The sequence below is a fragment of the Zeus faber genome (genome assembly GCF_960531495.2).
Source record: "Zeus faber genome assembly, chromosome: 20".
Classification (NCBI taxonomy): Eukaryota; Metazoa; Chordata; class Actinopteri; order Zeiformes; family Zeidae; genus Zeus; species Zeus faber.
This window is the reverse complement of record NC_137207.1, coordinates 8,047,267-8,071,610: the sequence shown is the minus strand read 5'-3', so window position 1 is coordinate 8,071,610 and position 24,344 is coordinate 8,047,267. Positions and strand designations below refer to the sequence as shown.

Below are 24,344 nucleotides of genomic sequence, written 5' to 3'. Positions count from 1 at the left end.
ATACAATTGTACAACCTCCACAAAAAATGCGTACACTCGGAGTGTATCGGGTCATTGCTTCAGTTTATTTTGGTGTATATTGCTTTCATACCGTTTGCTTTCTTTGAAACACGTAACTAAACACTGACTCGTTAGACAAGAAATGTTTAATCTTTTATTGAAGCATATCCACATAGACAACAGACGCATTTATTGCAGCACTTTAATAAATGAACACGAATATCAGATGATCAAAATGAAAACATTTACATTTTTAATGTGCACATATCCGATTCAATCAACGGGTCGTGCCAGATGAAGTGGCTGCCGTACGTCTTGCAGACCGCCGGGGGGGGGGGGTCGCCGTTTCTTCCATTTTCAATGACCCGAGCTCCGGCTCTTTTCTCGGCTCAAATCGGAGGAAAGTCCCCCCCCCCCCCCCCCCCAAAAAAAGTCCCAAGGCTCCGTCCCTCCCGTCGCTATATCAAGTCACAACTGTCTGCACTCTAGAAAGGCCGGTTAGCATCGGCACCTCAATCGTTTTACATCCTCGCACACAAGCCTGAGATGGGGCTTGAGGAGACGTCGCAGCGCCATCGCGTGACAGGGTGTAAAACGTGTAGGGAGATATTCAACGTCTCTTTTTTTTTTGTTTTTTTTTTACGTTTTATATTTTATTTCTTTTTATATCGTCACAAAACACACATCTTGTGTTTGTTTTTTTTTTTTTAAAGCGTATTATAAGTCGGTGTTTTTATTCCCCAGTTAAAAACAAATTCGCTACCGGAAATGACCTACGTAATTTCCTGCGGCTCACGTACGCTTGACGACTGCAGTTGCGGCTTGTAGAAAAGGTTTGTAATATTTGTTAGAAAACGAAAGCCGAGCGCATTAAACTCACGGACGGAGATGTTCCGCGGATACCAACTCGCGGCTCTTTTTTTTTTTTTCGAAATCGTTGCCGATTAAAACAATTGCAAAAAATCCATCAGAATGTGAGAAGGCTGCTTTCCTAGTCAGTTAGCTAAATTAGCATAGTTCGCTTGGCAGGATGCACCACCCCTTAAATGAAAGGCACTTTGTAGTTTTCCAGGCGGGTCTCAGTAAAATGTCGTTTTCCAGCTCATTTTGGAATACCTCGAAACAAACAGCAAAATAACGTCGTCTGGAGCCTCCCGTAGTCCGTTGAAATTAGTGGACAATAAACCACTCTTGCTGTGTGTGTGAAACAGTGCCGAACAATGCTGCTAGTGTGTTGATCCAGTAGTATTGTTTGGCAATGCTTCCTCTTCCTCTTATCACAGGGTCAAGATGTCAGGTGCTGGGGGAGGGAAGCGACCCTCGGGAGGGGACAGCCCCCCTGGCCCACCTGAGAAGAAGAGTAAGAAAGAGGAGAAGACCACCACCACGCTGATCGAGCCCATACGCATCGGGGGAGTGTCCTCCACGGTGGGAGCTCATCTCAGTGCCTTGCCTTCAACTTAATTCTCTAAAATTGAATGATGTGATCTAGTTTGAAACTCTGGCGCCTGCATCAATGCCCCCCGACCCCGTTCTGTCTTTTGCAGGAGGAAATGGACATGAAAGTGATCCAATTCAAAAACAAGAAGCTGTGTGAGCGGCTGGAGCAGCGGCAGACCATGGAGGATGAGTTACGGGAGAAAATCGAAAAGCTGGAGAAGAGACAAGCTACCGATGACACCACTCTGCTAATTGTCAACCGCTACTGGTCTCAGGTACCCTATAGAGAATAATATTTTCAAATCAAGTTCCCAAAGCAACATGTCATGCTCAAGCTTACGAACCAGTAGCCATTCGTAATCATAGTTATTTCGAGATGTATCTAGACTCGTTTACATATACAGTACAATCACTGGACTTCAGTGCTGTCACCATTTTACATGCTAATAAATAAAAAAATAAAATATACACCTTATATTTACAACAAAGTGTTTTACCAGAGCTGTGAACTAGAACCTGAACGCATCTCTCGCCTTGTTTCAAATTAGTTGGAGGAGAAAGTTCACATTCTGCGCAAGCATGTTGAGCCTGACGCTCCAGCCCCGGCCCCTCCCTCCGCCCCCGTCCCGACGGAGGATGGGGAGATCCCACTACCTCCAGCCCCTGTCGTGCCTCCACCTCCACTTCCAGAGGGAGACAATGAGGACGGCCAGCCGGAGCCACCTCCACAGGAGAAGCAGCAGGAACAACCCCCCCCTCCCGATGGGGTGGCGGAGACACCCGCGCCCACAGAGCCCCCCCAGGAACCAGCAGCTTGTAAGGAGAGTTTCTATTGTCAAGGCACACTTTTTAGAATGCCCTGTTACGTGCATATTAATTGGAAAGGTTATAAGAATACAAATGTAAATATTTATCAGTTTAATGTAAAATGAGTAACAGGTTCATCTTTGTTTACCAAACAAATAGGAGGCATAAATGCAACCTGAATGCAAGTGTTTAATGGAGCACTGCTATAAACACAACTCCTCCTTCCATATTCACTCAACGCAGCTCTAATTTGTTTTTTAAATGACTGGGTCCTGAATTAATTACTCTGTCAGTTAGCTTAGGTGTCATGTCAAATGTGGAGCTCTGTACTGCTCTCATTTGTCGGAGTAAAGAATTGCATTGATTATTCTTTCAGTGGCTTTCTGTTTTACTATGTCAAGTTGTCATATAATGTAGGTAAAAGTTAAGTGCTTCTTAGCAACTCATATTTCAGCAAAGCTGTGGTTAAACCAAGTGGTTAAACCCTGTATTCTAGACCAGGGGTTCCCTTTTTACGACGAGGCCTCCTTGGCAGACTGAAGTTAGTTTAGATTATTTTACCTGAACTTGGGGATTAATAAAACTTTATCTTTCGTCTGCGTTATGAAACGGGCATAGCAGTAGAAAAGCAAAATATTTCCAAAGTCTGGACTTTATCAAAGAGGAGGGTTTCTCCAGCTCAATTGTTTTGAGCGTTTGCTAGTTGTGAGTTTGCTTAATGGTTTGATGATTTTGTGTTTTGTTTTTTTTAACCAATTCTGTCTCATTGTTGAAAGCAGCCTGTTACAGAAATTAAAGAGTTGCTTTAATCTGCAGTTTGTCAGTCGGTGGTTTTTAAATAAAGAGGCAGACAGACATTAGTTTTAGTTTGTACAAGGATCGGATCAGAGATGCGCTCAGGAGCAGCTCCCTGAGACGAACAGTTTATTCAGAACACAGACAAGTTTATATGGTCATGGTTCGCATTATGACATAGGAATGAGTTTTTCACAATGTAACGGACGATGGGGTGACTAGAAATGGTTTTAACTGGTTTCAACCGGAGTTGTCAATTGTGACGAGTGTACACAGTATGCAGAGTACTACGTTAAAAAGTGTACACAACTATGTTTGATTATATGATCATACAATAATACAGTATTGTAGCAAATATATTTGGCAGGAGTCCAAGGCTGACCACAAGCACCTGCATGTGTCTGTGGGAATGAACATTGTGTGTTGAAATAAAGATATGACTGGGGCTATATGAGGTTGTGTTCCTCATTATGTGTGTGCATATATGTTCATGTGATATATTGTTACACCGCCCATACAATTTGTCCGGTTATTGTGTAATCAAAGCAGTTGTGTTGTTGAAAGAGTGATCGGTTAAGGCTGGTTACATCAGTCGTAACCGCAAATGATTTACTACATTCACGCTAACCACAGGTCATTAAACATCTAGGCATTGTCGGGTCATTGGTTAACCCAGATTTCTGAAATTGACAACCCCTCAACCTGACCCCCACCCCCCTGTGCAGATGCAGCGCTGCCGCCTCCTCCACTCAGTGACAATGCCAAAGCCTTCCTGGCCACGCTGGAGCACAGCGGAGAGGAAGAGCTCACTCTGCAACTGCAGGACCGAATGCAGTTCAGCAAGAAGGCCATCTCCTGTCTGGTGTGCGTCTTCACCAGGCTGCACAGCTGCATTGACGACCTCTGCAAGCGTGTCCAGGCAGCAGGTGAGTGGGTTGAAGTCACTGTAAACAGATGCAATGGAGAATGATGTAGAGCTTTAATAAAACACATTGCTTAAAACAGACTTTACAAAGAGCAATGACGGCTCGACAAATTCACAAAATAAAACCAAAATGTATCTGTAAATGGTTGCAGAAGCGTCCAAAACCAAAATGCCAGTGTATCATCTTTTCCTTATTGAAAGAGTTTGTGTTTTGGTTGTGTTTCTGTGGTTACATTAGTCTTCCCAGTGTCCCATTTACAGTATCAGTGTTCTTACCAGGTCCTTGAGGTGCGTGGATTTCATTCCTAGAAATTTAAGTACTGGGGTGCCTAGAAAAAAACCCCTTTTGTGATGATGTGCGTGAAAAGTCCTTGAAAAATAACGCAATCATTGAAAACCTGTGATATATCCTCCTGGTTTTGGTACTGAAATCGGAACGTAATAACATTTTTCCAGAATCACTTTCACAACATAGTTTGTGGCATGGAAATGTAAATTTGATTCAGCATTGTTGGAAATAGACACAAGAGGACAAGATTAATATCGTATACATAGATATAATATAGATATAAATAATACAAAAATATAAATAATAGACAGTGAGACTAAGTTTATATTTTATTAATAAAGATCACATTGAAAATTGGGGGGGGGGGGACTCTCCGCTGTGCGACATCGCGCGTGCAACACCGCACCCACAGTATCGGCGTCAAGACCTGCATGAGCTCACGGTCTCCTGTTAGCTTAACTTATTTCACCACTGATGCTCCATTTCCGACAGTCTGACCTGGTGTTTATATAGTATTATGGGAAGGGGCCATGCTGAGTATGACCGCTCTGAGTCTTTATTTAGCCACACCCAAAAAATCCAGACTACAAAAATGGTGAGAGACAGTTAACTCCAAAATTCTGTGCTGCATAGGTCACTGTAGTGCTTAAAAAAGTCATTGAAAGAACTTGAATTTAATTTTGTAAAGCCTGATACCCATCGGCCTTTTGAATCGTATTTCAGCATGAATGTATCCCGCTGTCAGAAAAATGATGTTGCCAGTGGATCAACTTGTTCCACAGGCAGGTTGTCAGGGACTTGCAGTACTTGCTTTTGTAATTACGTGCCTCCTAACGGAACTGTCGTCGGCAGCGTGTGAGAACGACAATCGGTCCGACATCATCAACATGAATCGCACCTTGCTGGTGGAAAACGACCGTCTGCAGGACCTGGCCTCGTTCCTTCAGGGCAGACACCACAAGATGTCCATGGAGGTGTGTTTGGTTGTGCTTCATGGATTGATTGTTTATGAAAGTTCTACCAATCATTTTGAGAGAGAGTTTAAATGGCTGCAACAGTAGAATATGTTTGAGTGTACACTTCTCAGCCTTAGTTACAATATCCCTGTGTCCACATAATGATCACTTAAAGGAAAACCACAAAAAGCTAGATAAAGAGCACAATGAGAGATTTTTAGAGCCTTTTTAGCAAATTGATTAGAAAATATGTGATCTATAGTGTTGCGTATCAAAATTGTATGGCATCAACCAACTCACCAAACGTTCTGTTGCATTTGATTGCAATGTTTGATACCTAAAGATACCAAAAGAAATCGAACTGAAGGGTGGTTGTACAGTAACAGTAAATGTGCCATACAGTTTTATTTTTAGATAGTTGTTTTGATAGCTATGTCAGAGTTCCTATTTACAACCAGCGTGCCACTTTCAAGTTCGTTTTTCAGATATTGTAAAAGAAAATCGGGAGGTGGCTAAATCAGAATAGTCTTTATTGCCAAGTAAGTTTACACGTACAAGGAATTTATCTTGGTGTTCGGTGCATATAGGAAACATAAGAACATGTAAAATAGAACAGAAATACGTATTATTTATGAGCCGCTATCAAAGTCTATATAGGTATAGCTGTTGAAAATCTTCTGGCGATACCCCCTGTGATTGAAGAAGTGGACTAATAGGTTTTCATCACACCAACACATTCTGTCTCGCTAAATACGTGCCCTGTTGGCATCTCTCCGTCCCTGCAGTACAATGAGCTGGTGGACAAGGTGACCAGCTCGGAGACCAAGGTGTCCGAGATGGAGACCACTGTGGAGGACCTGCAGTGGGACATCGAGAAACTCCGCAAGAGGGAGCAGAAGCTCAACAAACATCTGGCTGAAGGGCTGGAGCAGGTGTGTGTATGTGTGTGTGTATGTGTATGTGTATGTGTATGTGTATGTGTGTGTGTGTGTGTGTATGTGTATGTGTGTGTGTGTGTGTGTGGCGCGTCCACACCCAAATCGGTGTAATCCAGAGCAGGCACCAGCTGTGACTGCTCCGAGTGTAATGGATTATATACTGTCCATGTGTACATCCATGGAGGAGTGTTGTTTACACCAGCCATGGGAATGTCAACTAGGGCTACAGTATAAATCTTTTCTTACTGCGGTAAAAAGAAACGTATAACTGACTTTTTTCTTTTCTTTATTTTTGTCACTCAGTGTGCATTACAATAATAGGATAAAATAGACAGAAGCATACAAAAATGTACAGGGATAACATTTCAATGAGGAATTATAAAGGGGAATCCTAAATATATTTATATGTGTGAATCGTCCTGACACGAACACAGCTCTCCGTGCTCCCGAGAGCCGTGCCCTATTCATATTTGCATACAACAGCCAATACCAGTTAGACTGACAAAATTCTGAGTCGGGTACAGCCCTAGAAATTATTTATAATCGGACACACACAAAAGAAATCCCCCATATGTTTAATGGACTGTCCCTTCCCCTCATATGCAAAGCTGAAGTGACGAGCAGGGGCGAAGCAACTGAAAAGTTTCTCCAGAAGTCCTTGAACATAGCATGGAAGATTATGATAATCACGGTAATCATTGGTAAGTCATCATCAATGATGATAACTTGGCAGTGATTTTTGTGTTTATATTTCATGTCCTCCTGTAACTTTCACCAGCAAAAAATATATATATAATTTATATATATATATATATATATATATATAATTAATTAATTTGCGGTGATGAAGGTATTGAGCTCAATGCCGCGGTGACATCACGTACTGCGGTAATTTGGTTGTTGTCACAGCCCTAATGTCAACAAAATAAGGGTATCCTAGTAAACCAATTATTGGTAAGATGGCATGCGTGCTCTGGCATGTGCTTGGGGCGAGTGGTGTTGGTCGCTGACCTGCAGTGTTTTTCTTTGTTTTTTGTTTTTTTCGTTCTTTCATTCTTTCATTCTTTCTGTACAGCTAAACTCTGGATACAACAGCACAGGAAGTTCGGGGGGCCTACCTGGAGGCCAGATCACTCTAAACATCCAGAAGGTGAGCATCTCTCAAAAATGTGATTTATTTGACTCCACGTGCACACACTCTGCTGTTCAGCTGTGTTGTTCAAGAGGTCTGGCACCAAATAAATGACCAAAATGGAAATGACACCGGAGCTTTTCTGCGAGTTAAGCCCGTCTCTGCCACGTCAGTTTCAATATTACAGGATGCCAACGCACTCTGCGTTAAAGATTACCGTCTCTTTGCCGATAACTTTGGCACTGCGGGAATTACGTCAAGTAATGCCATTCCAGGCTGTGAGTTTGTTTGCATTTCGTGGCAGAGGAGGAATGATTTTTTTTTTTTCTTTTTACCAATAGCAAAGGAAGGTTGTTTTTTTTTCCTCTGCCTTGGGGCGTAGCCTCAGCTGATTGGTCCAGATGAGACTGTAAAGTTAGCCCACGCCAGTTACAAATGTAAAGGAAAAAAAACACAAACCAATCAGTTGGAAAACATTAAAGGCTGCATAGTTTCCGTGGGCAGGGGTGTGACGGGTCCACCAAACAACTTCTATCTGCTCCCCTTGGGTTCCAGTTCTCCTTTCTGATGTAAAACAGCTCTTGACGTTACAATTTGAACAAGAACACATGAGTCAGAATCCTGGGAAACCAGTCCCATCCAAATAGAGATTTATATGTGCAACATAAAGCCGATTGTAACCCTATAGCTGTTTTTGTAAATTAAGTTCAGAATGAAGTGCTCAGATGGAGGAGGCCCCGCGGCCGTTTTAGCCCCGAGTGCCTTGTGTGTCGTCCCCCCCCTTATCGCACATGTTAAGAGCACCGCGCAACTCTGAATGTCACACTTGGAGAAACAAGATGCCGTGTTGGAGAAGGCCGTGTTTACATTACGCATTTCTTCCATTTGCCACGTGTTTACACAATGTGTATGTGTGTGTGTGTTGATGTCAGTTTGAGAGTCTGAATGCGGAGTTGGAGCAGAACCAGGAGTTGGCCAACAGCCGCATGGCGGAGCTGGAGAAGCTGCAGCTGGAGCTCCAGGAGGCCGTGCGGGAGAGTGAAAAGCTGAAGGTAGCGTGCCCGTCCCTGCTCGGTTTCCCACCAGCTATATTTAGAGACCCATTTGAATAGTTTACTATTTTTTATCCATCCCCCAAAAAATCATTACTCAAGCAACCAATGTTTTCATGGCTCATTCATCAGTCACAACTTTCAATGTTCAAATATTCAAATCTGTCATTAAATATACCTCCCCTCTCTATTTGTCCTTATTGTGCATCTGCAGTAGGTAATTTGGAAAATGTACTGTTTTTACCAGACGGGTAATTTTTTTTTTTCATACTTTGCTTTCTAGTCGCGCCAATGACCTTTTGTGGGTTTATTCTGTAAAAATGACACAATAAAAAAATGTATCGTATTATTATTTCTGCAAGCACCATTAGCCATTGTTCAACAGTATAAGGAAAATCTGGCTCAGTACCTTTCGAGTTCAGGCTAGACTACACGTGTCCTCTTGATATTCTGTTTTCCCACCTGAAAAATAAGTAGTCAAATCATGTGAAAAAGCTCTATTTAGTATCACTTCTGCTTTTTATGGAAAAACAATTTTTTGACAATATAGCAAAATGTTTTCTCACCCTAACCCCGATTACTTGACCTAAACCCCCCCCCCCCCAAATTTCTCAGATGGACTTGCGGAACATCCCGGAGGAGGTGGTGAAGGAGACGCCGGAGTACAAATGCCTGCAGTCTCAGTTCTCCCTGCTGTATAACGAGTCTCTGGGAGTGAAGACCCAGCTGGACGAAGCCCGGGCCCTCTTGCTCACCGCCAAGAATGCCCACCTGCGGCAGATCGAGCACATGGAGGTATCGCACGCAGGGCCTCTGTGTTGCCTCTAGATATTTCAGATATAAAAAATAATAACATAAGTGATTATTCAACAAGATGATCCAAAGGAATCGGTCTCATTATAAGACACAGGTACACTTTCTGCCTCCAGCTAATTCAACATTGGGGTCACGCTATTTGGCCGCAAAATCAGGCAGGCAGACTCAAACTGTATTCACATGTTTTCATGACCGTTTAATGAAGATAATCGTTTCCTGATATTGGGTTTGAGCGAGATTTCATCATCGAACGTGTTTCTACTTTACCGGGCACATGTCTCGGATAGACTAATAACGGTATTTTCAACAACATTTGCCATGTTTATGTTTACACCATTGCTCGTTCGAAAGGGATCTGGCTGTTTCTGTCAATTGTTTGACATCTCGGCTTTGGGCCAGAACCGCATATAACAACAATATAACAACATTGAGAACATTGTTTGAATTGGAGTTAACCCTCTCCTGTCCGTGCAGAGTGACGAGCTCTCCCTCCAGAAGAAGCTGCGGACGGAGGTCATCCAGCTGGAAGACACACTGGCACAAGTCCGCAAGGAGTACGAGATGCTGCGGATCGAGTTTGAGCAGAACCTGGCCGCCAATGAGCAAGCAGGTGAAACACAGCGTTTACACACGTGCGGATGCATCATGGTTGCATGTCAGGGAATTATATTTTCGATGACGCCACCCTCCTTGGTGCGAGGTGCGAACACTGATTCACAAAGAGAGTAGATGCAAAGTCGATGCACAGCCTGTCGCAGGAGGTGAAGTGGGTTTCAGTTGTGACTACCACAATGTTTTGCTGCCAAATAAGTGCATTCTGGTATATGTTTACGGTCTGAAAGTGTGTAGCTTCATATTATCAACCAAGAGGATGATGCTTGGTTGAAGGACGTCAATAGTTGATGCCACATTCTTTACTACCAGTCTTGTAAACTCGATATGAATTCACCGGGCCAACAGGCAGCTTGGAAAGGAATCTGAGGCATAATTATAGTAAATTTTAGTCTTGATAAGGGTGGGGCGGGGCTTGAGGTATCGCAAGCACCATGTCTTTTTTTAATTTTTTTTTTTATTATACATTTATTGAGCATTTTATAACAATATAACAATTAGATTTAGACCGTAGTATCGGATTTCTGATATATTGGGCCAATATTGCTGTTTGATTAGATATTGAATATCGGCCAGTTGGAGCTGAGTCTTTCTCAGGGAAGAAAAGGAAAAATATTGGTATCAGCAGCCCCAGTCAAACAAATATCGGTATCGGCGTTTTAAAAACCCATATCGATCGAACCCTAATAACAATATGCAGGATTTTACAGTATGATAGTAAAAATTCTAAACCCACATTTCAGATCTTGCATTATACATTATACAAAGCAAGGATGATGATGTTTAAATAAAGGACCAAAAATTAATTGGATATGTTATTATAAAACAAAATCAAAGGAGTCATACTCCACAAAAACTGACTTCAACAGTATGTGCACTTTATGCAGCCCTGGGTATGACAATGATGAGTTGACCAATTTGTTGGGCTGCTGAGATTCAGCTAGATAAGCCAATAATCACATTTTAAAGATATTATCAGAAAAAATGTTGCAGTTAAGACAAAAGGCTGTTATGACAAAATTTAAGTCTATAATACTATTGATAAGAGGTGGTATAATGGGCTCCACAACAGGAATGCCCGTCAATATTGACAAACAAGCTGATCATTTTCAAATAAGTCCAAAGAAAAGAATAAAAACAATTCAATAGCCTTGTGGAATCACCATCAGACCCAAGAAAATTTATATATATTTATATTTGTGGATCTTTATTTTCAACCAGCGTCTTTGTTCAGAGGCTAAATTAACCCCTTTGCTGCTGCTGCCGCCTCTGGACAGTTGGTAACAGTCAGGTTGCTCGACGATTTCTTTTCGTTGAGATTAAAGTCTTACATTGCGTTGTAGCTTCTGTGTCGCAGGTTTTCTTGTTTAATTTCTCACATTTTGACGTGTTATCGCAGTGTATTAAATAATTTGAGTGATGTGGTGTGACTGGCGGCCCTGACTCCTCTGGCTTCCTCAGGGCCGATCAACCGCGAAATGAGGCACCTGATCAGCAGCCTGCAGAACCACAACCTGCAGCTGAAAGGCGACGTGCAGCGCTTCAAGAGGAAGCTGCGAGAGACGCAGGTGGAGATCAACAAGGTAGACCGCGGGGTTAGACTTAAGAGAGCGGCAGACTATGCCCCAGCGCCGCACCTTTACCAGACAGGCTTTATGGTAAGGGAGAATAAGGATTCGAGATAATATGTAAAACTAGGGTTGTGTTAAAAATAAATAATACTCCTACCACCATAGACCCAAATTCATTGAAATATTACTTTTCTGTATTAGACTGGTTTTGTAACATGAAATATGCTTTGAGATGATATACTGATGGTTCACTGTAAAATAGGCGCCGATCCCGTGGGTGCGGGAAAAATGCAGAGGGAGAGGGAGACAGGGGCACAAATTGCGCATTGCCCATTATGCATGGAGGGTAATTGATAGACGCAAATTTTGCGCCCGCGATCTCCGCTCTGCTATGTGTCGCCCCCCCATTTCCAATTTCCCGCACCCACCGGCAGAAACATGCAGAGGGTGTTGCGCCCTTATCTCCACAGCGGAGAGGAGAGGAGATCTCGAGAGATTCTCGGCTTCGCCTCTGTCCCCCCCCCCCCCGGCACCCACTGGCAGAAACATAAATTATCATTATTTATAAAATGTAAATAGATTGGTATAAAATTGTATCGTGAGCCATCTCATGAATATCGGTGAATCGATATTATGTAAAAGATAATATAAAAAATATTCAGTATATTTTTTTATATCAGCCTATTTATTTTTTGTATTATTTTGACGATTTCTATATATTTCCTTATTTATTTTCATTATTACTTTTACTCCATTTTTTTTGACCGTTAAGCTTTTTATGTTAATAGTCAGCAGTGTAACGCAACATAGCTCACCAGAACAAATTTCAATAATGTACCTGGTGGAATGAACTGTTTCTGATTTTGAATCTAATTGTGAGATCCTGCTCAGTAGTGGCAGTCGCTAGGATGTGTAAAATTATTAATGAATAATAATAATAACTAATGGAGTTGTATTCTTGGCCAGCTACGTTGCCAGAGCGGCGACGCTGGCATCCTGATGCTGGAGGAGACGACCAGCGAGGGCGTGGAGGTGAAGAAGGAGGAGGATGATGAGCATGAGGAGGAGGAGGAGCGGAGGAAGGAGCTGGAGAGACAGCGGGCACGCGAGAGGGAAAGGGAGGCGGAGAGGGAGCGGGAGAGGGAGCGCGAGAGGGAGAGGCAGCGCAGCGAGGAGCTGAAGAGGAAGGACTCCGACACACTGAAGATGCTCAGAGCTGAACTCAAGTATGTCGTCTGGCGGGAACATTTATTTAAGATCAATGTTTTTGTTTAATTTTACAAATTTGCCACCCATTTGCCTCAAAAAAAGGCCACTAAACCACATTCTTCCTCCCCTGTCGTGTGATAGGCTACTATATTGATTGACAGTATAATGAGACACACAGGAACACAGAATCAAATTTTAATCCACTAACTGATCTTGTTACGTCCTTGGACTATTCTTCTATCAAGAAGATTGTCTAATACACTTTCCCCCACTCACACTCCCACTGTATAATACATACCATAAATGGGGCTCTTACTAGGTCCTTGAGGGGCAGTAAGTGCTTGAATTTTGTCCTCAGAAATTTAAGTATTGGAATACCTTGAAAATATCCTCTTTTGTGCTGAAGTGCTTGAAAAGTCCTTGTAAAAAAAGTGTACATTTAATCCAGCATGGTTGGAAACAGACACTTATAATAGTAGATGACAATGAGATAATAATATATATAGATATCAGGGTTTTCCCCAGAAAAGTTGTTCGCCCCGGAGGCAAGTATGTGTATCATATTATTCTCGAGGGCTTTAATGAATGATCGGAATGACAGATGAATGGATCTGGGGCTATAAAAATTGAGATTAGGGCGTTTTTTCAGATTTTTTATGAAATAACCCCATTTGTACTTCATTACTTTACATATTCTTTTCACATTTTACATGTAAATAAATAACTGACAGTTTGTTTGAACTGGACGTTATCTCTAGTGAAAATGGGAGCGGGAGTAAGAGAGAGAAATACGATTTTACCCATTTTAAATAGGAAAACAAATAGAGAGCCCCCCCCCCCCCCATGCTAAGGCCTGCCGGTCTTGCAATACACTGGGGGAACCCTGGATATATACTGTATATATTAAATATACTAATATAGATGATATAGATGACAATGAGATTAATAATATATATAGATATATACTGTATATAATAGATAATCCAATATAAATAAAAGACAAGTGCACTGTGCATGTCATGTGCTGCTGGCAGAGCTTGGAACACCTGTCGAGGACAGAGCCTTTTCCAGAATAATGTGTGTTGTTTTTGTTTTTTTAATTGATTGAGCATAAAGCTCTCCCTGAGCACACGGCGGCGCTCAGTGTATGTGGACGTATGCGTGCAACAATTTGTAAAAAATAATACATTTCTGCTGAAACACTGCATATTTTTTGAATGTTAATTTCAGATTCGCACAATTACAAGACTTGAAGTTAAATCAATAAGACAATATTCTACTGGGATTTAAGGTTTTTCTTTTTACAATTCCATAGTTAAATAAAGATATGTTATTCATATCAATTCACGCACCAATTAATCTCATTTCATCATAACACGTGGGCCTGGCCTATAGGAAATAGTAGTTTATATGTTGACTGTATCCATTTTTGTGTTGGTGATACTCTAAAATGATTTATTGCTTGTGTTTAGTGAATAATACAGAAGATAAGGAACTTAAAATAAATTGCATACCCATTCGCAATGGTGGTCTAAAGAATTGCAATGAGAATATTTTCATCGTCATACATTTCTGACAAACTTTCATTTTGGCTTCAAAAGCTGCACATTTTATTTGTGGTACTCAGCAAAAGTGACTTAGTATTATGATCCGAGCACTCATTGTGAACTAAACCAATTGTTTTACACTCGTTCTGCCTCACTGCAACTGATGCTAGGTTGTAGTGTTAGTGAGAATCTGTTGTGTTTTATTGCCGGTTCCAGTGACGATGCCTATGTGAAATATTTAATACTAACTGCACCACAATTTGAAGGAAGTGAAATTAGCTAGAGGAGCCCTTATTAAAGAGGAAACTGGCCCGCACCCTCAGCATCTGTAGTCATCTTTAGATCCTCTCTTATAAATAGTCACAACTCCTACTCTACTAACTGAAGCCAGTTACCTACCTAGTCTCAAAGCTACTCCCTGCTTTAAGAAAGGAAACCCCCTCCCCCCAACAACGTTTGTTTTCACCCCTATCAGGAAAGCCCAGGAGTCCCAGAAGGAGATGAAGCTCCTGCTGGACATGTACAAGTCTGCCCCAAAGGAGCAGAGGGACAAAGTGCAGCTCATGGCAGCCGAACGCAAGTCCAAGGCGGAGGTTCGGATTTCCCACAATAAAAGCTTTCCCCACGAGAGTCCCTCTCGGGCATAAGAAAGAAAGAAAGAAAGAAAGACCTTTCACCCCGTTCTGTCGTTTGTGTATCGCATCACACAGTCTTTGTCTCCGCCCGTAGGTGGACGAGCTGAGAGTTCGAGTGCGCGAGTTGGAGGAAAGGGAAAGGAAGGAGAGCAAGAAGCTGGCGGACGAAGACGCCCTCAGGAAGATCAGGGTGGCGGATGAGACCATCGACCACCTGCAGAAGAAACTGGCCGCCACGAAACAGGTACCAACACTACAACCTAGCATCCGGCCAGTTCCCTCGCTCCACTACAGCGTGTGAGAGAAATATCGTGTTGTCAAACATATTCATTTTACAATAAATATGGTTGAGTCCATGATAGTAACCACTGCACCTACATTGATCAAAATCTTAAGTAAAATAATTAACATTGAAACGTTATTTCTACTTTACTTCTACACTAGCTGCTAGAGTTAACAAAAACAATAGCTGATTCAAATTTAGTCCCTTCCCGCCATGATTGTATTCTTTCTTTTTTATGTTCTTCATATTGATCTGGTGCCGCTGTGAAACCGCAGATGCATTTTTCGGTAGTGAAAGTTTGTTTTGAGCCTCGGTACAGATGCCCTGAGAGCTCAACGCACTGCAACTTAAGAAAACACATGTAAATAGAAAAAATCACATGCAAAAACCACAACACTGCAACTTAAGAAGACACATGCAAATAGACAAAACACAAATGCAAAAGCCACAACATAACTCTGCAACTTAAGCAAACACATGCAAAAAGACTCGCGAGACCACCATGATCAAATCCTCCATCTGCTTCCTCCATGCAATTAATAAATAGAAAAAACAACTTTAATATCAATTGTTTTTATTTCGGCCATTTAAGTGCAATATTCCAGAGAAAACAAAATTTCCAGTCTCCATTATTGTGTTGTCTTTCGTGAACTATTCTGCTCTTTTGGGTTTACGAACTGAACTGCATCTTGAAATGATCTATTCATCAGTCGGCTTAGTTCAGCTCTCAGTCAGTTGTGAGCGAAGGTGATTCTGAATGACGTTCGCTCACACTCACTCAGTGAGTGTGAGCGTGTCTTTCTCTGCAAACGGTCATGGATTCACTGAATCCCTGATTCGTTCGTGATTGGTCTGGTGATAGTTGTGGCTCCAGGTTCAGGACTTGTATGAATTCTTATATAAAAGAACAGGAAATAATTGATTTATTGCAGATAAATCAGTGCATCTATTGTTCCTCACTTCCGGTCTGTTGTTGCTTATTCTGTTTTGTTGTTGCTTTTGCATTTCTGTGTTGTCTGTTTGTATGTGTTTTCTAGAGTTGCAGTGAGCTCTTAGGGCCACGGTACCTCGGAGCTTGGAAAACGTTTGCATTTCAGTTTGCGGTTAAATTGAAATAATTGTTATTTGTTTCCCTGTAGGTTTGTCAAATTAATAGGGGCCACTATCTATTTCATACATATTCATTCAGAATTACTTGTTCGCTAATTCATGTCTTATTTTACAACACACTTTCATCTCTGTACTCTACCTGTCACAAAGATGGGGGAAAGAAACACTACATGGTAGGGATGCAGGAACTGAATTCAAATTGAATTTGAATATTTATAAATAATCACTGTTTGTATGCTGAATTTGCCATTCGATTGTGTATTTATTTTTATAAATAAATAATTAATTATAAGTGTTTTAACTTTAGCGAATCAATTCACATGTGATGAGCAACAAAGTTCAATATAAATTAATCCAGTTTGTTGAACAGTGAACGCACATTAGAGAGAAATATTCTCAGTAACTGTGCGAAGTCCGCGTTGGCGGAGATGCACCGGCGCGTTTCCTTCTCCTCTGGTGTTTCACTGAGTGTACAAGGAAGAGTGCGCCTTTAACCAGAATGTCCAGTAATTCCACAGATGTGGTCAATGAAAGTGGGAAATAAAGCCGACCATTAACAAGGGTATCGCCTCTAGTGCAGCGGTTCCCAACTCGGGCGGACCGAGCGGACACGGACCATGAGAACACGGGCAAGATCTTTCCAGGGGTGATCTGTGATCTGCTCCTGCAGCAGCAGGAGGAAGTAAATAAAATAAATCTGGAGTTTTTATTTGCTTTGTTTGGAGAAAAGATCACTCTGATCGGAGATGTGGAACTGTGTAGTAGTAATAACAGCAATAATAATAATAATAATAAATAATAAAGCATACAAATTTGAATGTGATTATAGATTATCTACTACCTGGTCATGTTTTTTGGAGTTTTTTTCTATATATGACTTATTGTGAATTGGTCTTCCCATGCCCCAGGGCCTTTCCCTTGTTCCCTTGTGACTTCACCCGAGCTTAGTGTGAGGCAATCAGGACGGAAAAGGGCGGATGAATTGGATAAACAAGTTAAACTGAAGGGTTTGTTCCCCCTGACACTTCAGATGGTCTGCGCTGCCAATCAGAAGTAATGTAATACCAGCATCCAGCCTGTAGTCTGCTCCACCAATCCATGTTAACGCAACAGCGGCAACAAGCCAGTAAACTTGTAAAGTCACATCCTCTAATCACAACTAACGTAAAATAAGCACCACATCTGGCTTCAGCCTTCAGAAATAATGTAATATCTGCCTTCAGGCCTGTAGTCCAGTAGTGTGAGGCTAGGCTGCTGTCTGCTTCAGTGATCAGGAGGTATGTGTTAACATGTAAATTCACCATGCTGGTACAACAATACACCACCAGAATTAAAGGGGACCTATTATGCTTTTCCTTATTTTCTGTCATATACTGTATATAATTTTACAATGTCGGATGTTCATATTAGACATGGCCAAAGTGTCAAATAATGAGGTAAAGTAATGACAAAGTAATCACTGGGATCCAAGCGCTGAGGCCTCCAACCCCTCCGAATGCTCGGCTTGCAACGGTTTTTACTTCGCTCAACGTCAGCTGACATCAACTCGTGCCAGATTTCTTCATTTCTTTCAAATAATCCCCGTGTCCTAGAGTTACAGTGCGGTGTCCGTGTCCCACAAGAGCATGGCTCTGGAAGAAGAAGAAGAAGAAGAATCTTCTTTAATTATCACACAACACACGACACTACAACACATGCACACACACACACACACACACACATGCACATGCTTTGGATGGTGGCCGGTGAAATAAGGCCTCTGCATTTAACCCATCCTGGCTTGTCCTTCCTCCGGGGGGGGGGGCAGCCAGGAGCAGTGGGCAACATTCTTCGACGCGCCCGGGGACCTGGTGACGAGTGTCCATCGCTGGTCAGACGATGATGGGTGCATGTTTTTGGTGGGGGTCCTTACTGACGTTAGGTGGAGAAAACCCCATGTGAGCACAGGGAGAACATGCAAACTCCACACAGAAAGGCTCCTATTTGGGAGATAACCCGCCCGGAGCACGGTGCCAACAGCGCCCCAGGCGGGAATCGAACCCAGGACCTTCTTGCTGTGAGGCAACGAAAGTCGGTACAAACTTTTGAATGAGGCGTTGTAGATCTAATATGAGTGAAGATTCAGCAAGCGGATTGCTTATTTCTTGCCTCAAATTTGTTCAGAAACAGATTTTGATGGACTGATAAGATAACATAAGTGAACGTTACTGAGTAAATACAACGAAAGCCGGAAGCCATGCTCAAACACCATTGGCTCACAAAACCCGCAACTTGTGCTCAAACCCCATTGGCTCACAGACCTCGGGGCCTCGGGAGGGTGGCTCCGCCCACTTAAAAAGCCAGTTTTGGAACAAGAGAGTGGGCATGCTAGAATGGCTCAAATGCATAATCTGAGTGGTGTTTTTAGCAATAAAACTCAAAAGACATGTTGTTTTGGGGACCTCAGCGATCTATATTAACTTGTTTAAAAAGGAGCATAATAGGTGTGTGTTTTAGCTGTTCTTTTCTAATGACCACCGATGGGTTTCACTGTACAATGGTGTCTCTTGCTGACATGAGATTTGCATTGGTGGGTTATGCAAATTTCCTACACCCTGCGCTAATAACTCTACTTGTTTGTCTGCGTTTAGGAGCTGTAGAAGAGATTGGAGACTAACAAAACACTGAGCTTTTCTTATTCTCGGGGGTGTAGCAGTGCACTGTTGATTATTTCTATTTGTCCTGAGGTCCTGATTGGATTTCTGAATATACCCCAGGTTCACTGGCAAATCTTGATTTGGTCAAAAAAGACAAATGTAATTTTATTTCTCAAGGTTGGCATTTCTTTTTTCCATGCCTTCATTCATGACATGCTGTCCCAGTGAGCTTGTGCTGTGCTGCCATGAAAAAAAAACTGCAAAGAATTGCCATTAATAATTCTCCGAAACGGCTTTGTCTTCAACCAAATTATGCAGAAGGAGATAACATATTTCTACCTGGTAACTGATGGCACGGTTCAAGAACTGAGCGGTAGGGAGTTTGCTCTGAAATGCAGTTAGAAGCATCAGTTGGAATAGTTTCTTACCACTAAGAAATTTTGTGTCTGATGTTCATTCATGATGTGTGCGCTTTTATGTTGCTTTATTTTGCTCGTCCTATAAGAAACTGGAAACTGTATAAGCAAACTGTTGCTGATTAATCCACTACAAGGGCATTTTGTGTGTTACCCATACTTAACTAGAAAAGCAAAATTGCCGTGTTGGGGACGGAGCTGGATGATATTGACAAAATGTCACGATATTCATTGACAAATACCTCTATCGATAATTTTACGCTATTTTAGGGATGACTTAAGTGCTTTCAGCAGATATTACAAACAAGCAATATCTGAGAAATAATGATTCCCCCTGTAAAGGCCTTGATTACAACAACAGTCTATGAAGATCAGAAAATTGCATTACTTTACTGTAGTGCTCCTTAAAGACGACATTTAACTATATCACAGATCCCAAAATATCTAATGTTGTATCACAATGTCGATATTGTAGAAACATGTCGCCCGGCTCTTATCGAGGACGCAAAGAAAAGCTGCTCTCCTGCTCCATCTCCTGTCATTTACAGTCACCAGTTTGCCCGTTAGTTGTAATATTTTGGCTACAGTGACTTCTCCCACCGCTTGCTGTCGGTGTGTGTACATCTCATCGTGCACTCCCACTGATGGCTCGAGTCCCTTTCAAATTGAAAGGCCAAAATGAACACGATCTTGTGTGCGTTTTGTAAAAGAGAGAGACAGAGCAAAGGATGAGAATGTTAAATCCAATTGAAATGGATACACGCTTGGTTATGTGCCCTTGACCTCATGGTTCAGTAGGCGTTTTGCATTAACCGCGTCATTACTGTGGCATCTCAGTGATTTAGCAACGGGGTGACGAAAGGGCCACGAGTGACAAAGGAAACACTGGAGAAAACAATGTTTGTTCAGCTTCACCGCACTCTTGGGCTCAGCGTCACTCTCATGCTGTAATGTCGCACAGATAGCGGACACACCCAGGCTGCACGATGTGCTCTTCTTTTACATTGTTTCTTTAACATTTGATCCCCGGCTGCCGCCACAAATGTGGTGTCTGTGGTGTTTAGGAGGTGTTTAGGAAGTTCTAGTTTGACTATGGTGGAGCGCGGCATAAATTGGAGTTAATTTGAAACACATTGTCTCTACACATCTGTGTTTGCAGCACCCAAAAAAAAACACCGCCGATAAAGACTCATCCTCCTTTTGCCTTCTCTTGGTACATCGTGTGCGGATGAGTAAGAACACGCTCCTCTTTGTTCTCATGATTTAAGGAGACGAAGGCAGTGTCTCCTAAAATCATGAGATTTTAAATCATGACTTCCACAGTGCATTTCTTTTTTTCCAATTTATGTTTTTAAATGTATAGGGTTTTGTTTTCAGTCAGGTACATGAGTCAAGTAGCTTCCTCTGGAGCACCATGTGTCCCATCTAGGGTAGAGACTGTCTAATTTCTCCTATGTCCTTCCCAGTCTGTCTCCCATTTCCTCTGTCCTTCCTAGCCTGTCTCCTCTGTCTTTCCTAGTCTGTCTCCCGTCTCCTCTGTCCTCCCTGGTCCTGTCTTCCGTCTCCTCTGTCCTTCCTGGTCTTGTCTCCCGTCTCCTCTCTCCTTCCTGGTCAGTCTTCTGTCTCCTCTGTCCTTCCTAGTCCGTCTCTTCTGTGCTTCCGAGTCTCTCCTGTCTCGCCTGTGCTTCCTAGTCTGTCTGCATCTCTTGTCTCCTCTGTCCTTTCTAGTCTGTCCCAGTCTCCTCTGTCCATCCTAGTTTGTCTTCCATCTCTTCTGTCCTTCCTGCTCTGGCTTCCGTCTCCTCTGTCCTTCCTGGTCTGTCTCCCATCTCCTCTGTCCTTTCTGGTCTGTCTCCCGTCTCCTCTGTCCTTCCTAGTCTGTCTCCCATCTCCTCTGTCCTTCCTTGTCTGTCTCTGTCATTCTTAGTCCGACTCCTCTGTGCTTCGTAGTCAGTCTCCTGTCTCGCCTGTGCTTCCTAGTCTGTCTGCCTTCTCTTGTCCCCTCTGTCCTTCCTCTTCTGTCTCCTGTCTCCTCTGTCCTTCCTGGTCTGTCTCCCATCTCCTCTGTCCTTCCTTGTCTGTCTCTGTCATTCCTAGTCCGGCTCCTCTGTGCTTCCTAGTCTCTCCTGTCTTGCCTGTGCTTCCTCGTCTGTCTGCCTTCTCTTGTCCCCTCTGTCCTTCCTCGTCTGTCCCCTGTCTCCTCTGTCCTTCGTGCCCTTCCTCTACTTGCCATTCCTGTGACAAGCTGTTTTAAGCCTGCGTTCTACCTACAAAGGGAGCATTACGCTGACAATGACGACGTTAGTGGTGGTGGTAATTCCAGGAGGAAGAGGCCCTGCTGAGCGAGATGGACGTGACGGGCCAGGCCTTTGAGGACATGCAGGAGCAGAACAGCCGCCTGCTGCAGCAGCTGAGGGAGAAGGACGACGCCAACTTCAAGCTGATGAGTGAGCGTATCAAGTCCAACCAGATCTACAAGCTCCTCAAGGAGGAGAAGGAGGAGCTGGCCGACCAAGTGCTGACCTTCAAGACCCAGGTGGGCCGACGGGACAGGGTCTTTTGTTTTCGCGTTATTTTCAGTTCCAACGCCGTCGCCCGTTTTCCGAGCGTTCACTGGCTACCGTTGCTGTCTGTCACAGGTGGATGCCCAGCTGCTGGTGGTGCAGAAACTGGAGGAGAAGGAGGGCGTCCTGCAGAGCTCCCTGGCGGCGCTGGAGAAAGAGCTGGGCGTCCGTACTCAAGCGCTGGAACTCAACAAGAGGAAGGTGAGGAGCTCCCAACGCTTTATGTCACTCATTTATTACTATATGGCTATTTAAAGCACCTGAGACATTTATTGAGGGCAATTAAAGTCAAAGTTTATATCAAATTGCTCAGAATCCGTGTGGAGGAATGCGTCTGGGGAAGCAGTGCAATGGCTAAACAAACCAGGTTTCAATTCAGCAGCTTGACACTGTAATTAAAAAAGGGATCAGCAGCATGAGGGGGTGGGTCGGACCGTTTCACTGTCGCTGTTCCTTCCACCCCCCGCAGGCGGTGGAGGCCGCCCAGCTGGCAGAGGACCTGAAGGTGCAGCTGGAGCACACCCAGGCCAAGCTGAAGGAGATCCAGGTCTCAGTGGCGGAGAACCGCACCGCCCGCGAGAGGGAGAGCGGCAATTTGAAGCGAGCACAGGTACCGGGTGGGGGCGGGTGGGGTGGGGTGAATGAAAGTAGAACATGGCAGTAGAGCTCATTTTTAGTTTTGGGAGACAGAATGTACCTGGGGTCATCAAGCTATGATGATGCTCGGTGAGCAGGAAGAGTTTACGAATCGATCATGTATTGTTGTAGATCACAAGTCTGTTCACCTCTGACTGAATGTAAAAGTCTTGCTGTGAGTTAGTTAGTTGCAGCTGTTTAGGATCGGATGTGGATGCTGGTGTGTGTGTGTGTGTGTGTGTGTGTGTGTGTGTGTGTGTGTGTGTGTGTGTGTGTGTGTGTGTGTGTGTGTGTGTGTGTGTGTGTGTGTGTGTGTGTGTGTGTGTGTGTGTGTGTGTGTGTGTGGGCATGGGCATGGGCGTGTGTGTGTGTGTGGGCATGTGTGCGTGACACCCTTTGTCCTGACGTCCTCCAGGAGGACCTATCCAGGCTGCGCAGGAAGCTGGAAAAGCAGAAGAAGGTGGAGGTATACACCGACGCTGATGAGATCCTGCAGGAGGAGATCAACCAGTACAAGGTGCGTAAGAAAGAAAGAACAGCTCTTCACGTCACTGGATTCCATCATTATTGTTAGATTATTTTTACAAGATATAAATATATATTGTAATTATTGTAGATTATACTTTGAGGAAGATTAATTAAATCGTTGACACTTTTTCAGCACATTGTTGGTTGTCCCGGTGGTTTTTTTTATACTTTTGCTGTGTTTTGCGCTGTATGATAGCTGCGTTGCCACATTGGATGTAAAGCACTGCGTTCCCATTCCTCCGCCGCCACAGGCCAAGCTGCGCTGCCCTTGCTGCAACACGCGGGACAAGGAGACGGTGCTCACCAAGTGCTTCCACGTGTTCTGCTACGAGTGTCTGAAGACGCGCTACGACACACGACAGAGGAAGTGCCCCAAGTGCAACTGCGCCTTCGGAGCCAACGACTTCCACCGCATCTACATCACCTAGGACACGGGAGGAGGAAGACACGGAGAGGATGAAGTGGGAAAGGCAGGAACGACAGAGGACCTTGGGGTGCCGGAGGCTTGTGTTTCCCTGTTTGAACTTCTCTCCGTCTCTCTCTTTTTTTTTTTTTTTTTTTAAAAAGACTTGTTTTACCGCATCATTTCCAGTTGGTGCTAAAGTCGATGACCAAACAGTGTGAATTGTGACTGAGCGAGTGTCGTGCTGTAGCTAATAAACAGATTGTTTTGTTTTGGCCGCAATGTGGTAATTCTTAACCTGTCAACACACTGCGCCATAGTTTCTCTTGTCTTTGTTTTGCAGTTGTCGCAAAGGTTTTATCTTTTAGCTGACTTTTTCCGGCTTTTAAACATTGATCGACAGTTTAAAGTGGCAATCTCGAAGATTTCCGTTTTGTTGTTTATGCCCTATGGTGGAAAGCGGTAATTGCTGTGACTTAAGTCACTTATTTAAATGAAAACCTTCGACATTGGCACTTTAAATGTCAAAACAAAACTTGGACCTTGGATGGTGATTTGTCGATCTTCCCTGATTTTGAATTATGTTGTGCTGCTGTTTTGTAAAATGTTTTGACTTTTTTTTTATTATTTTTTTTTAGTTCTGCCAAATGTTCTCACAATTTTAGTTATTTGTTATTTCCAACTGGCGTAGATTGTATGAATAAAACTAACGATGTTTTCATTGTCCCGTGACAAGAGCCGCAGTTGTGTAACCCGACATCTCTGAATCCCCTTTCCCATTGACGACACCCAGGAGTCATCAGTGTAGTTTGGCTTCGAGTCAGCACATACGCAGCACTTGGATCACCTTGGGCAGGGGCCGCCGTGTGTGTTCATCCTGTTGCCGAGGTTACCGCTGGAGAGTTTGACACAACATCTGCAGCTCATACGGCCCTATTACTGATGAAATCACTCCAGTGGAAAGTCGGCTCATATGGGTGTCCTTAGTGGGCTGTCCTTACAGACCACTTTACTAAAGGTTAGCCGTGACATTAAAGTATAAAA

The 24,344-nt window shown here is 43.2% G+C and overlaps 1 protein-coding gene across 1 annotated transcript; it reads left to right on the top strand.

The window, feature by feature from the left end:
* Positions 1-790: 790 nt before the first annotated feature.
* rnf40 (ring finger protein 40) lies at positions 791-24,037 on the top strand. The gene is made up of 20 exons (XM_080020729.1): positions 791-833; positions 1,284-1,428; positions 1,548-1,715; positions 1,989-2,256; positions 3,768-3,968; positions 5,109-5,230; positions 5,998-6,144; positions 7,226-7,300; positions 8,215-8,334; positions 8,950-9,129; positions 9,625-9,760; positions 11,224-11,345; positions 12,300-12,559; positions 14,565-14,682; positions 14,819-14,968; positions 21,493-21,705; positions 21,809-21,934; positions 22,203-22,343; positions 22,785-22,886; positions 23,149-24,037. Exons 2-20 carry the CDS (start codon positions 1,291-1,293, stop codon positions 23,323-23,325), a joined length of 2,964 nt encoding a protein of 987 aa, XP_079876855.1. The 5' UTR covers positions 791-833; positions 1,284-1,290; the 3' UTR covers positions 23,326-24,037.
* Positions 24,038-24,344: the final 307 nt, after the last annotated feature.